Below are 13,965 nucleotides of genomic sequence, written 5' to 3'. Positions count from 1 at the left end.
CAGCCGGCCAGGCCCAGGCCAGAGCCGTCCGCAGCCGGATTTCCGGCCACGGAGGGCTCTGGGTAAAAAAAACCAAAAAAACCGCGTTTTATTTACGTAGGCTATTATAAAATTTTATATATATATATATATATATATATATATATATATATATAAAACAAATATTTACGTAGGCTAAAACGGCAAATCAAAAAGGGATGCAAATAGCGCCCGCTACGCTATTTGCGTTCCCCTTTATTTTCGCCGTAACAGTCTACGTAAATATTTACGTAGACTAAGTCGGCGAAAAATAAGGAACGCAAATGGCGGCGGCCATAGCCACCGCCATTTGCATACGCGTTTTTTTTAATTTAACCCAGCCGTGATAGGCTACGTAAATCTTTACGTAGCTTATCACGTCTCTGTAAAAAAAAAAAAAAAACAAGATTGTAAATGGCGGCAGCAGCCGGTCGGAAGACCAGCCACCGCCGCAGCTGCTGCTGCCGCCCGGAACATCCAACCCAGGTAAGTCTCGTCCTGGGGGGGATCCGTGGGGGGGCGGGGGGGTGGCAGGCTGTTCCGCCACAGATTTCGGGGGGCCGAATGCACTGGCATTCGGCCTCACCGAGATCCGTGGCAGAATTCTCTGACATCCCTACGCCAAGGCCAAGACACCAGAAAGCCAAGCAGATATCCTGCGCAAGGGAAAGAGAACCTATTTCTTGGTCCTAGGATGGGAGATCTATGACCTTAATAGGGATGTACGAAAGTCACTTACCTTTTAATGAAATTGATTCGCGGTGGGGGGGAGGCTCTCCGTCCCTCCCCCCAAAATTCTGGCCGGGGGGGATGCGCTCTGTCCCTCCCCCCCCGAATCCTGGCCGGCCGGGTCCGCAAATGGCGGCGGCCGTAGCCGCCGCCATTTGCGTCCCTGCAGTCAGCCATGATAGGCTACGTAAATGTTTACGTAGCCTATCACGGCTGATTTGAAACAAAACCAACGCGTGTATGGGCGCCGCCATTTGCGTTCCTTATTGGAGCCGCCGCCACCAGGAAGATTCGCCCAAGGTAAGTCCCATCCCGGTGGGGGGGAGACCATTTCGCCACTGATTTCGGGGGCCCGAATGCGCTGGCATTCGGCCTCCCCGAGATTCGTGGCGAAATTCTCTGACATCCCTAATGACCTATCGCCACAAAATGCTGGTATACAGTGTAGCTGTAGTAAGTAAAGAGACTGAGCTGCGAATCAGGAAGTCTCCAGTTCGAATCTCACTTCCACTATAAACTCAAGTTATTCTCTCTCAGTCTCCCCATCTCAAATTTAAGGGATAATAATGGCTTACCTTACATAGTTGTTGTGATGCTCACAATTAGCTACTGCATGTGAAGGGCTTTGAACACTTGGAAGTGCTTTATCAGTGTTAAATATTTTGACCACTAATACTACTATGAGGAAGCTGACCCCTGCTTCTACTATGTAAACTTTGAGAACTTTTTATTGCAAAGTGTATAAATATTCAGAATAAACAAAGAGAATAACTGACTGGTTCTCCTGAGCATTGATTACAACTAAAGTGATCAGAGGGCTGGAGCAACAACTCCATGGGAAAAGGCTACAAGGTTTGGGGATTTTTAGTTAGAAAAAAGTTGAGTAAGTGGAGACATGACAGAGGTGTACAAAATTATGCACAGTGAGAAGAAAGGGGTTACACCTAGTTAGGGATGTACGAATCCCTTACCTTGAGTCTGTTCCTCCCCCCCGGAATCCTCGCCAGCTGGCTCCGCTCTGCATTGACTCCACGGAGCTGCTGGCCGGCTCCGTTCTGCTAGCGATATGGCTGCCATTGCCATCTGTACTGCTGCTGGGCAGAAACAGGAAGTGATCCGGACACAAACGGCATCTGTGATGCCGTTTGCGTCCCTGTATTTTCTCGTGATAGGCTACGCGTTTGAATTTGCATAGATAGTTGCATAGCCTATTGCGTGAAAAAGCAGGGATGCAAATGGCATCCACTGCGCCATTTGAATCCCTGCCTTTTTAACACGATAGGCCACGCACCTATCTACGAAAATACAGGGATGCAAATGGCATCACGGATGCCATTTGCGTCTGGATCACTTCCCGAACGGAGCCGCTGGGAAGGAGCCCCATGGGTCCGGGAGGCGGAGGTGAGTACATCTGTTCTGCCACGGACTCCAGGGGGTTGAATTCAATGGAATTCAGCCTCATTTGAGTCTGTGGCGTATTCCACAGACATCCCTACGCCTAGTAGCTTTGGCTATTGGGTGGTATAGAAATGTAATAAATGAATGACACTAGAACCCATGCATCCCATGAAGTTGATTGGTGGGAGATTCAGGACAGACCAACGGAAGGACCTCTTCACTCAGTGCATAATTGAATCAAAATTCAATGCCATAACTCATAATTGAACCGTAGAATTCACTACCACAAGATGTAGTGATGGCCATCAACTTAAATTGCTTTAAAAAGGATAAGAACAATTCAAACTATCAATGGCTATGCATTACCTCCAGTATCAGAGGCAATATGCTGGGGAACACAAACGGGAAGATACTATTGCACTCGTGCCTTACTTGTGTGTTTCCTATTGAAGCACCTGGTTGGCCACTGTGGGAAGAGAACGCTGGACTAGACAGGCCTTTGGTCTGATCCAGCAGGGCTCGTCTGATGTTCTTATTGGTGTTATTCAATAACAATTTAAAAAATCTACTAAGAAAGCAGTTCCTTCCTCCTGCCCTTGAACTTTGCCCCATGCCTTCAACTCAAGTAACACCAGACTGCTGGTCTTTGGGTGTATGACTGGGGGTCTGAACTTGACTGCAATGGGGTACCTGCAATGCACGACAATGGGGCCTGTGTCGGGCGGGTTGCAAGTTTTCACTCTCCTGAGGAAGGCCAGGAATGGGGTTGGGTACTCAGGGACACCATGATCCGGCCAGGCTGTGAACTGGAACTGGCAGACCTCACGTTTCTCGCTGGAACCGTTCTGTGGAGACAGAGAGAAAATATCAGAGAATGATTTTGATGGGGCCAAAAACGCAACAAGTCTGTGTTATCTGCTAGCAGAAGGTTCAAGAAGTACCTCTGCAGGTAAATTGCTCCATGTGAGTGAGCCAAGCCAGATGTTAAACCTGGAAGTAAATCCTGTTGGTTACAATGGGGCTTACTCCCAGGCAAGGAATACTTAAGCATGCAGTAGAAATTTGATTGACCTCTGATGTAAAAAGAAAAGACACTTGGGGCTTCTAAAGGTCTGATCATATAGTATTCTAGGACAGATAAAATGGAGGGGGGGAGGGAAAGGAAAACTTGGACAAAATTGCAATACAATAGTTTCTTGTAATAAAATGTACAATGGCAGAGTGGGGTGGTGGGAAATATGCTAGCATTTTTCAGGTACCTAAAGGGCTGTCACACTGAAGAGGGCCGCAACCTGTTCTCTGTCGTCCAAGACTGCAGGACATGAAATAATGGGACTAAGTTACAGGAAGGCAGAATTCGGTGGAACACCAGGAAAACCTTCCTGAGGGTCAGAGCAGTCAGACAGTGGAACCCGCTGCCTCGGGAGGTGGTGGGCTCTCTGTCGCTGGAGGTCTTCAAGCAGAGACGGGACAGCCATGTGTCACGGATGCTTTAAACAGGATTCCGGCACTGAGCAGGGCGTTGGACTCGATGGCCTCAATGGTCCCTTCCAGTGCTATGATTCTATGTTCAGCTGAGGAACGTACCCAAAGTCCACTGGAAAGAGACCCCCAGAATAAGGAACTGGGGATGTTTAGCCTTGGCCCACCCCAAATGTAACACCCACAACACTGGGATACTTTCACCTATGAGGCACTATAGCATCATGTCTGGCGCAAAGCTTCACTTTGGTGTGAAATTAGGTGAAGCATGCTGCCCCAAGCCAATAACAAACAATATAAGCATGAATGAGGGTTGGGAGTCCAAATTCAGCTTTGGGACACGACAAGCCATACATCATGGAGAAGCAGCCTTCTGCAATGTGGATACCTCTGGATGTGTTGGACTTCAACTCCCATCATTCCCAGCCCACCTTGTGGGCTGGGAATGATGGGAGTTGAAGTCCAACACATCCGGAGAGCATCATGCTGTGGAAGCCTGAAGGAGAGCATCCTATGAGACTGTGTAGTATTACTCTGGTGCAAGACACTATCAAGGATGTTGCCCTCATGCCAATAAGAGCCAATGGTACATTTCTTTTTTGGAGACTTCACCCGCCTAATTTCCCCCAAGCATTTTGGTAAAAGGAATATCTCTGTTGCAATTTTGTCTCAGTTTATGAGATTTTCTACACAATGCTGTTAATCCACTGTATCTACTTTTGGTTTCTTTGCAGAATTGAAATCAGAGCTCTACACAAGGAGCATTTCCTTTCCTGCTTTTCCACTACATAACCTCTAGGTGGCACTGTGCTACAGCAGAATATCATGATTACACAAGTAGAAAAATACCTCTTATTTTGCTTTCAGAAATAGTACCCCATCTCCCCCACTGTAACACACACACCCTGCCCCGGCAAAAGCGCTCTTAAAAAGCAGAAGTGAAACTGGAGGATCATGACATTGTCTAAAGAACCCATAAACAACTGCAAGGAATCACAAGAGCACAATAAATGCCTTGTGTTGAAAAACTCTATATCGTATTTGTCCTGGACTACAGATCCTCATGCCAACAAAGAAGCCATCAGAATTGGTATCTGCACAACCTGCCAGCCTGGATCATGATGGCACCAGGACTAGAGGGTATCCTGGTGGTGTTAGCAGACTAGGTCAATATCACATTTACATTCAAAGGGTTAAAGATTGAATAGTCATCCCAGATTTTTCCAATCACATTGAGACTTCAGACAGCCAACATTTTAGCCTGAATGTTACTGTTTTGTCTACAGATGCCTACTTGTGTCCCAACAAAACCCCCACAAATAAGTGTATAAAGAGAGAGAGAGAGAGAGAGAGAGAGTGTGTATGTGGGTTGGATCCTGCACCTTGCTACTACTGCTTGCGGACTGAGACTTCCTCATCATCTCCTCCACTGCCAAGCCATCCTGAGGAAAGGGACAAAAAAATAACAAGCAAACTGCCTCCCAGAGAACTTAGCAAAGGACAGTGCTGTTTAGGAGCTGGGTTTGGCCCATTGGCCACTGGTTGCCAACCACCACTTGTGGTCCCACTTGAGCTTGTCTCTCACCTTGTGGAGGGAGAAGGTGCGGACACAAAAGGTGGCCAGCTCGATGGTATCCAGCAAGGTGACTTGGATCATTCCATACATCTCTGTGCCCCGGTCTGGCCAGTATTGGTCACACTTTATCTGGAAGGCCAACGTATTATTAATCATTACAGGACTGGATTCAAGCAAGTGACACAACTTTCAAGTGGGGCTCAAAACAAGTGACACAAATAGGAATCCTTTGTGCCTGGCTCACAAAGTCAGAGTGGGCAAACTGGCTGTGACCCTACAACTCTTTCTTGTGGATGCATGCCAAGGGCTCAGTGCCAAAAGGAATTCAGATTCTGCTCTCTGAAATGCTGAATTCTGCAGCTGGAATTAAACCTTGCAAATTCAGTGTTGAGCCATCTGCATGCAGAAAAATCTTACTCAGTCATCTCTCTGTCCTTTCTCAGTTTTCAGTAAGCAATGCTCTTGTATTTTTCAAGCGTATTTTCTCAGTCATATAGCCTATAGACTTTTAAAAAATGCGAAATGAAGTTCTCAAGAAGCTAAATTCTGCAACCCACATCCAGATTGTGAGTTTTCCCTACATGTGGCTGTGGCAACACACAGCCCCCGTGCCGGCTCTGGGTTTTGGAGGGCCCTTGGGCAAGACCCCCTCTGTGGGCCCCCTCCCTCAGCGAGTCTCCCTTCTCACCGCCATTGTCAACAGCTGCAATTGCTCCTCCTCCTCCTCCTCCTGGATTCCGCTGGCTTGCGTGGCAGGCGGAGAGCCCAGGAGCAAGCAGGCCGCGGCATCTCCTGCTGCTCCTCCTTCCCACCACCTCCGTTGCCTGGGCCAGAGCGAGAGGCAGGGGAACAAGCCGGCTGCAACGGGGAAGAGGAGGAGCAACTTGGTAGTGGGCTCCTGCTTGGGAGTGGGCCCTCAGCAGGTGCCCAACCATGCCAACCCTTGATGCCAGCCCTGCACAGCGCTGATCGTTTTGAGTGAGATCGCTAACTACTATGGCTTCCACTGGTTTTAAAGACATTGTAGCTAATTGTATAAATTTGAGTTGATGTTAAATCTGAATAAATTTGCATAGGACAAAAACATTTCCTAACCTGGGGGGAAGTATATGTTGAAACAGATTTTGCACACATGTCACAGCACACAGTGTTTTAGAAAAGGCCTTTGCTATGTCAGCCTCCCCCAAGCTGGTGTCCTCCAAATGGTTTGGACTACAACTTCCATAAGCCCCAGTCACCCTGACAAATGTTCAGGGGTGATGGGATCTGTAGCCCAACACAATTGGAGGGAACCTGCTTGGGAGAGGCCTCTTCTAAGATGGTGCATTTTTAAAATAAGTACTTGTATTAAAAAAAGAAGCTTTCATGCCCAATCCACTGGGAGTCCCTTTTATTCAATCAAGCTGTTTTTTTAATTGCAGCCCAACTAACTGCCCCCTGCCCGTGTTTTCCCTCACCTGAGATTTCTCCTCCAACTTGGTCATCATCACAACTGTGGCCGAATGTTGCTCCCACAACATCCACCAGAAGTCCGCGAAGGTCTCCGGCAGTGGCCCCTGCATGGTGATGTAGGCATTCTGCTTCCGGTAGCCATCGATGTAGTTGGCATTAATGTAGTCGCTCCCCATGATGCCTGCATCAGAAGTAGCCGGAAGAAGAGCTGCATTCAAGTCCATTTCAATTTATAAAAAAATATGTTATCCTGAACCTCTGAGGCCGGTGGCACAATTTCTTTTCCTCCTCCTGGATTAGAAGTGGAGGCACTTTTCACTCTTATGTGTGGTGCAGTGGTTAGAGGTTAATAGAAAGCTGCTTTATACAATAGCAGAATATTTGTTCTTCTAACTAGTGTTGACTACTCTGACTTGCAGGATCTCAGGCCAAGAAGGGTCTTTTCTATCTCCTGCTACCGGATCCTGCTATGTGGAGCTGCTGGGGATCGAAATTGGAACCTTCTGCATTCAAAGCAGGGGCTCTGCCACTGAGATAAGGTCCCTTGAAGATAAAGCAAGATTCCAGTCCTCCTTGTTCTGAATAAAGGGCTAATTTAAATAGGAGCATAGGAAGCTGCTTTATACCAGGTCAGACCATCAGTCCATCTAGCCCAGTATTGCCAGAGGATCTCCATGCTCTCAGGCAGAGGAAGGGTCTTTTCTGTCATGTGTTACCTGCAGTTACCAGGGATAGAACCTGGGACATTCTGTATGCAAAACAGGGGTTCTGCCACTGACCTATGGCCCTTCCCTAAAAGTAATGTAAGATTCCAGTCCTCATGGTTCTGAATAAAGGGCTGGTTTAAATAGGAAGCTGCCTTATAACAACTCAGAATATGTAATTTAGGATTATCTCTACACCAACTGGCCATCTTTCTTTCCCAGCTCTACACTAACAGGCAGTGGCTCTCCAGGGTCTCAGGCAAAGGAGGGTCTTCCACAGCTTTATCTGGTGATCCCACAGGTTGAACCTGGGGCTTCCTGCAGGTAAAACAGGTGCTCGACCACTGAATTTGGCAGAAGTATGTATAAATCCTTTGTGAAGAGCGGTCTCCCCCAATCTGGCACCCTCCAAATCTGTCAGACTACAACTTCCAGCATCCCCCAGCCAGCCATGAGAGTTGTAGTCCAACACATCTGGAGGGTTCCAGGTTGTAGAGAAATAGTGTATGGTGTAGAGAAACAGGAGTCCTTGCATAATCAGGGTTTTGTTTTTGATCCCTCCCACCCCCTGTCAGGGGTGTTTCTGAGTGCAGGGAGTGGGATAGCAGTTCAGATTCTGAAGGAGAACCGCCAGACACGGGGGAGGTGTTTTCCCAGGCGAGTCCAGACATGACTGGGCCGGCTTCTCGGGTTACAAACGTCCAGCTGGCTGAGGATGAGGGTCCCTTTTCACACACACCCCATGAGAGGCAGCAAACAGGAGGCGGCGGGGTTTGGAGAGTCTGATTTAATAGATGCCAGGTGCAGGCGCAGAGCAAAGAGAGAAAAGGCAGGGGTGGAACTTAGACGGTCTACCCGATTGGCCTTGCGTGAGAAGCTGCGCTTAGAGGCCTCATGAGAAGAGAGGGACCTCCCTCCCTTAAGTTAGGCTAGTCAGACCGCCTCCATCTTCAAATGGCGGGCAACTCTGGTAACCTCCTTTTGAATCCCCTGAAGGTATTTCTTTGTAGGCTGAGAGTCACTGAGAATTTGCATCTGTAGGACCCTGTTGAAGTACTGGATTAAAAGCTGCAGACTGAAGCCTCTCGTCTGTGTACGTTTCAGCGTTTGAAGTTAAGTGGGGGCTAAAGGAATCCTGACACCCCCATGCAAAAAAAAAAGTTGGAGAATTATTATTATTATTGTTGCATTTCTATACCGCCCCATAGCTGAAGCTCTCTGGGCAGTTTACAGAAGTTAAAACATTAAATACAATATAAAAAGTGTAAAAGCCATTTACAATAAAGCACATAAAAACATGCAAACAATATACACAAACAACAACTTTGAACTGTCAGTCCTAACTAAAGACACATCCAGGACCGATTAAAACCCATCATGTGCTGCCAAATGCCTGGGAAAAGAGAGAGGTCTTAAGCTGGCACCGAAAAGATAATAATGTTAGTGCCAGGCAGACCTCATTGGGGAGCTTGTTCCACAGATGGGCCACCACTGAGAAGGCCCTCTCCCTCGTTGCTGCCTTCCGAGCTTCCCTTGGAGGAGGCACTTGGACGAGGACCTTAGATGCTGAACGTAGAGTATGGGTAGGTTCGTTTTGGGAGAGGCGTGCCGTCAGGTATTGCGGCCCTAAGCTGTGTAGGGCTTTATAGGTTAAGACCAGCACCTTGAATCGGGCTCGGAAGCATATAGGCAGCCAGTGCAGGCGGGCCAGAGTTGGTCTTACATGTTCGGACCTTCTGGTCCCTGTTATCAATCTGGCCACTGCATTCTGCACGAGCTGCAGCTTCCGAACCATCTTCAAAGGCAGCCCCACGTAGAGTGCATTGCAGTAATCTAACCTGGAGGTCACCAGAGCATAGACAACTGAAGCCAGGCTACCCCGGTCCAGACGGGGGCGTAGCTGGCCACCGACCGAGGTTGGTGGAAGGCACTCCGTGCCGCTGAGGCCACCTGAGCCTCAGGTGACAAAGGCGGCTCCAGGAGGACCCCAAGCTACGAACCTGCTCCTTCGGGGGGAGTGCAACCCCATCCAGAGCGGGGTGAGCACCCTCCCTCCGGTCAGCGGAACCACCCACCAACAGCACCCCAGTCTTGGCTGGATTGAGCTTCAGTTTGTTGGCCCTCACCCAGCCCGTTGTCGCAGCCAGGCACCGATTCAGCACAGCCACAGCCTCACCTGAAGAAGAAGACAAGATGGAGAAATAGAGCCGCGTGTCGTCAGCATACTGATGACAGCGCACTCCAAATCTCCGGATGACCGCGCTCAGCGGTTTCATGTAGATGGTGAACAGCATGGGGGACAAAACCGCCCCCTGCGGAACCCCATACTGGAGAGTCCGCGGGGCCGAGCAGTGTTCCCCAAGCACCACCTTCTGGAGCCGACCCTCCAAGTAGGAGCGAAACCACCGCAGTGCAGCGCCTCCCACCCCCAGCTCAGAGAGCCGCCCCGGAAGGACACCATGGTCAATGGTATCGGAAGCTGCCGAGAGATCAAGGAGAATCAACAGGGTCGCGCCCCCCTGTCTCTCCCCGACATAGGTCATCATACAGGGCGACCAGGGCTGTTTCCGTGCCAAAACCCAGCCTGAACCCCGACAGAAATGGATCCAGGTAATCGGTCTCATCCAAGAGTGCCTGGAGCCGGTTGGCAACCACCCGCTCAAGGACCTTGCCCAGGAAAGGAACACTCGCTACTGCCCTAACATTATTACGTTTTTCCGGGTCCATGGAGGGTTTCTTCAGGAGTGGTCTCACCACCGCCTCTTTGAGGCGGCCTGGGACCACTCCCTCTCGCAAGGAGGCATTTATCGCCTCCCTGGCCCAGCCAGCTGTTCTGGCCCTGCCAGTTTTTATAAGCCAAGAGGGGCAAGGATCCAGTATGGAAGTGGTTGCACGCACCCGTCCAAGCACCTTGTCCATGTCCTCGAGCTGTGCCAACTGAAGCTCATCCAAGAAACCTGGACAAGGCTGTGCTCTGGACACCTCACCAGATTCACCTGCTGCAATACTGGAGTCTACAACCCGGCGGATGCAGGCGATTTTATCCTGGAAGTGCCTAGCCTCAGCGGGCCTCAGATGGTTCCACAGTGCCCTTAGGGCCAGAATGTAAAAGGCCCTGGACAACTCTAAAAAGCTCCGCTGGGCGGCATACGGACGATTGAATAGAGGCCGTGAAATTTTTTTTCCTTGCCGCTCTCACTGCTTTTGAATATACCTGGCCATAGGCACGCACCAGGGTTCGTTTGCACCCACTAGGAGTTTTTCCCCACCTGCACTCAAGCCGTCTCCTATTTTGTTTCATCACTCTCCACTCTGGGGTATACCACGGAGCCGTACGAGCACTACTCTGGAGAGGGCGCTCAGGAGCGATGGTGTCAACTGCCTGGGTCATTTCTGCATTCCACAGATCGACCAGGGCTTCGACAGGAGCACCAGCCATATCAGTTGGAACCCCCTCCCCGAGCCCTCTGGAAGCCATCTGGATCCATTAGCCTCCAGGGGCGGGCCATCTGAATAGGTCCCCCACCCCTGCAGAGGGGAAAAGCTGCCCTAAGTCTAAACCTCAGTAGACAGTGATCTGACCATGACAAAGTCCCTTCAGATCACCATCTCCCTGTCCAGTTGAGAAAACCAGGTCTAGAGTATGCCCCGCTACATGCGTTGGGCCGATGACATCTTGGGACAGTCCCATGGTCGTCATGGAGACCATGAAATCCTGAGCCGCCCCTGACAAGGTGCCCTCGGCGTGAACGTTGACGTCCCCCAGAACCAACAGTCTGGGGGTTCTCAGCAGCACACCCGAGACCACCTCTGTCAGCTCACCTAGGGCGTCCGTTGAGCAGCGGGGTGGGTGGTACACCAACAGAGTCCCCAATCTGTCCCGCTGGCCCAACACAAGGTGCAAACGCTCCAGACCAGTAGTCACATGGACAGGGGGCCTGCAGAGGGAGATGGAATTCCTATAGACCACAGCAACACCCCTCCCCGGCCTTCAAGCCTTCCCTGATGCTGGACCAAGTACCCCGGTGGGCATAGCTGGGAGAGACTGACTCCTCCCTGCTCACCCGCCCAGGTCTCGGTTATGCATGCCAGATCGGCCGCCTCATCCACTATGAGGTCATGGATAAGGGGGGCCTTATTCTGAACCGATTTGGCATTGAACAGCAGCATCTGGAGGCCCGAGGGCAGGCTGATAGGGCAGCCACCAAACCTGCGGGTGCAGGGAGGACCGGAACACGGCACGGCCGTTAACTGTCTGGGCCATGTTCTCCTAACCTGGCTAGTCCTCCTCCCAACTCCATATCTCCCTTGACCCATAACCACACTAATTGGGGGGACCTGAGGGGGGGGGCAATTGGCCCAACATCCTCCCTCCCAGGCACATGCTCAGGCCACCAGAAAGAGGAACAGGGTCCAGGTCCTGCAGGGCTCACAGCTGGGTGGTCTCTGGCCCCTCCAGCAGCAGGAGAGCCTTTACAGCTGGAGCCAGGATGGGGCCCTGCCCTCCCAGGCCAGGTGGAAGAGCTGGGCAGAGAAGCAGGGTCCAGGTCCTGCAGGGCTCACAGCTGGATGTACCACTCTTTCTCCAAGGCTTGCACTGAATTGATTGGGTTGAATCCAGACGTAGTCATAGTTTGAGTAATTTAAGCCCCATTGATTTCAATGGGTCTACTCAGTGTGACTAAATCTGGATCCAACCACCACACAACATCTCTCCTGGTTGTTGCTCATTCTTGTATGGGTGTAATGCTCAAACACATCCCTTTCTCTTTCTTTCCCTGTCAGCTTTCAGGCCATACCTCTCATGCTGGCTCTAGAACAGTGGTTCATACGAGGATCGAGAGAGTCACAGTGATGGGAGGCATTATCAGAGCAGGCACAGAGAAGCAGCTAAGAGCTAGAAATTAGGGAGTACTTGGGTTGAACCTTGTCTCTGGCAAACAACCCCCTCTCAGCCTTGGCTCTCCTCCCTTTGTACTATGGGATAATAACTGTTGTTTATTCGGTCAGTCACTTCCGACTCTTCATGACTTCATGGACCAGCCCATGCCAGAGCTTCCTGTCGGCCGTCGCCACCCCCAGCTCCCCCGAGGTCAAGTCCGTCGCCTCCAGAATATCATCCATCCACCTTGCCCTTGGTCGGCCCCTCTTCCTTTTGCCTTCCACTGTCCCTAGCATCAGCACCTTCTCCAGGGTGTCCTGTCTTCTCATTATGTGGCCAAAGTGCTTCAGTTTTGCCTTTAATATCATTCCATCAAGTGAGCAGTCTGGCTTTATTTCCTGGAGTACGGACTGGTTTGATCTTCTCGCAGTCCAAGGCACTCTCAGAGTTTTCCTCCAGCACCACAGTTCAAATGCATCTATCTTCCTTCGCTCAGCCTTCCTTATAGTCCAGCTCTCACAGCCATAGGTTACTACGGGGAATACAATTGCTTTCACTATGCGGACCTTTGTTGTCAGTGTGATGTCTCTGCTCTTCACTATTTTGTCAAGATTTGTCACTGCTGTCCTCCCAAGAAGTAAACGTCTTCTGATTTCCTGGCTGCAGTCAGCGTCTGCAGTAATCCTTGCACCTAGAAAGACAAAGTCTGTCACTGCCTCCACGTTTTCTCCCTCTATTTGCCAGTTATCAATCAAGCTGGTTGCCATAATCTTGGTTTTTTGAGGTTTAACTGCAACCCAGCTTGTGCACTTTCTTCTTTCACCTTCATCATGAGGTTCCTCAGCCCCTCCTCGCTTTCAGCCATCAAAGTGGTATCATCTGCATATCTGAGGTTGTTAATGTTTCTTCCAGCGATTTTAACTCCAGCCTTGGATTCAGCAAGCCCAGCACGTCGCATGATGTGTTCTGCGTACAGGTTGAATAGGTAGGGTGAGAGTATACAACCCTGCCGTACTCCTTTCCCAATCTTAAACCAGTCCGTTGTTCCGTGGTCTGTTCTTACCGTTGCTACTTGGTCGTTCTACAGATTCCTCAGGAGGCAGAAAAGATGACTTGGTATCCCCATACCACCAAGAACTTGCCACAATTTGTGATGATCCACACAGTCAAAGGCTTTAGAATAGTCAATAAAACAGAAATAGATGTTTTTCTGAAACTCCCTGGCTTTCTCCATTATCCAGCGGATATTGGCAATTTGGTCTCTAGTTCCTCTGCCTTTTCTAAACCCCGCTTGTACATCTGGCAATTCTCGTTCCATGAATTGCTGGAGTCTACCTTGCAAGATCTTGAGCATTACCTTACTGGCATGTGAAATAAGTGCCACTGTTCGATAGTTTGAACATTCTTTGGTGCTTCCCTTTTTTGGTATGGGGATATAAGTTGATTTTTTCCAATCTGTTGGCCATTCTTGTGTTTTCCAAATTTGCTAGCATATGGCATGCATCACCTTGACAGCATCATCTTGCAAGGATTTTAAACAGTTCAGCTGGGAAACCGTCGTCTCCTGCTGCCTTGTTATTAGCAATGCTTCTTAATCATAGAATCATAGAATAGTAGGGTTGGAAGGGGCCTACAAGGCCATCTTAAGGCCCATTCAACCTCACTCTTCAGGATGTCTGGCTCTAGCTCACTGACCACACTGTCAAATCTATCCCCGATATTAT

At 49.8% G+C, this 13,965-nt stretch overlaps 1 protein-coding gene and 1 pseudogene across 1 annotated transcript in view; both read right to left on the bottom strand.

Moving 5' to 3' along the window:
• The window catches only part of LOC146334064 (receptor-type tyrosine-protein phosphatase S-like), a 256,868-nt gene that overhangs the window by 34,502 nt on the left and 208,401 nt on the right, over nt 1-13,965 (bottom strand). The window contains 3 exon segments of the mRNA XM_084824914.1: nt 2,837-2,990; nt 5,213-5,332; nt 6,661-6,836. Coding sequence (XP_084681040.1) covers nt 2,837-2,990; nt 5,213-5,332; nt 6,661-6,836 — 450 coding nt within the window.
• LOC146334065 (uncharacterized) lies at nt 9,532-11,990 on the bottom strand (annotated as a pseudogene).

This window comes from Heloderma suspectum, chromosome W (assembly GCF_057233095.1).
Source record: "Heloderma suspectum isolate Gila_16-S chromosome W, 16-S_ref, whole genome shotgun sequence".
NCBI classification, from domain to species: domain Eukaryota; kingdom Metazoa; phylum Chordata; class Lepidosauria; order Squamata; family Helodermatidae; genus Heloderma; species Heloderma suspectum.
The sequence above is the reverse complement of the archived record's forward strand: the minus strand, read 5'-3'. Positions and strand labels throughout refer to the sequence as shown.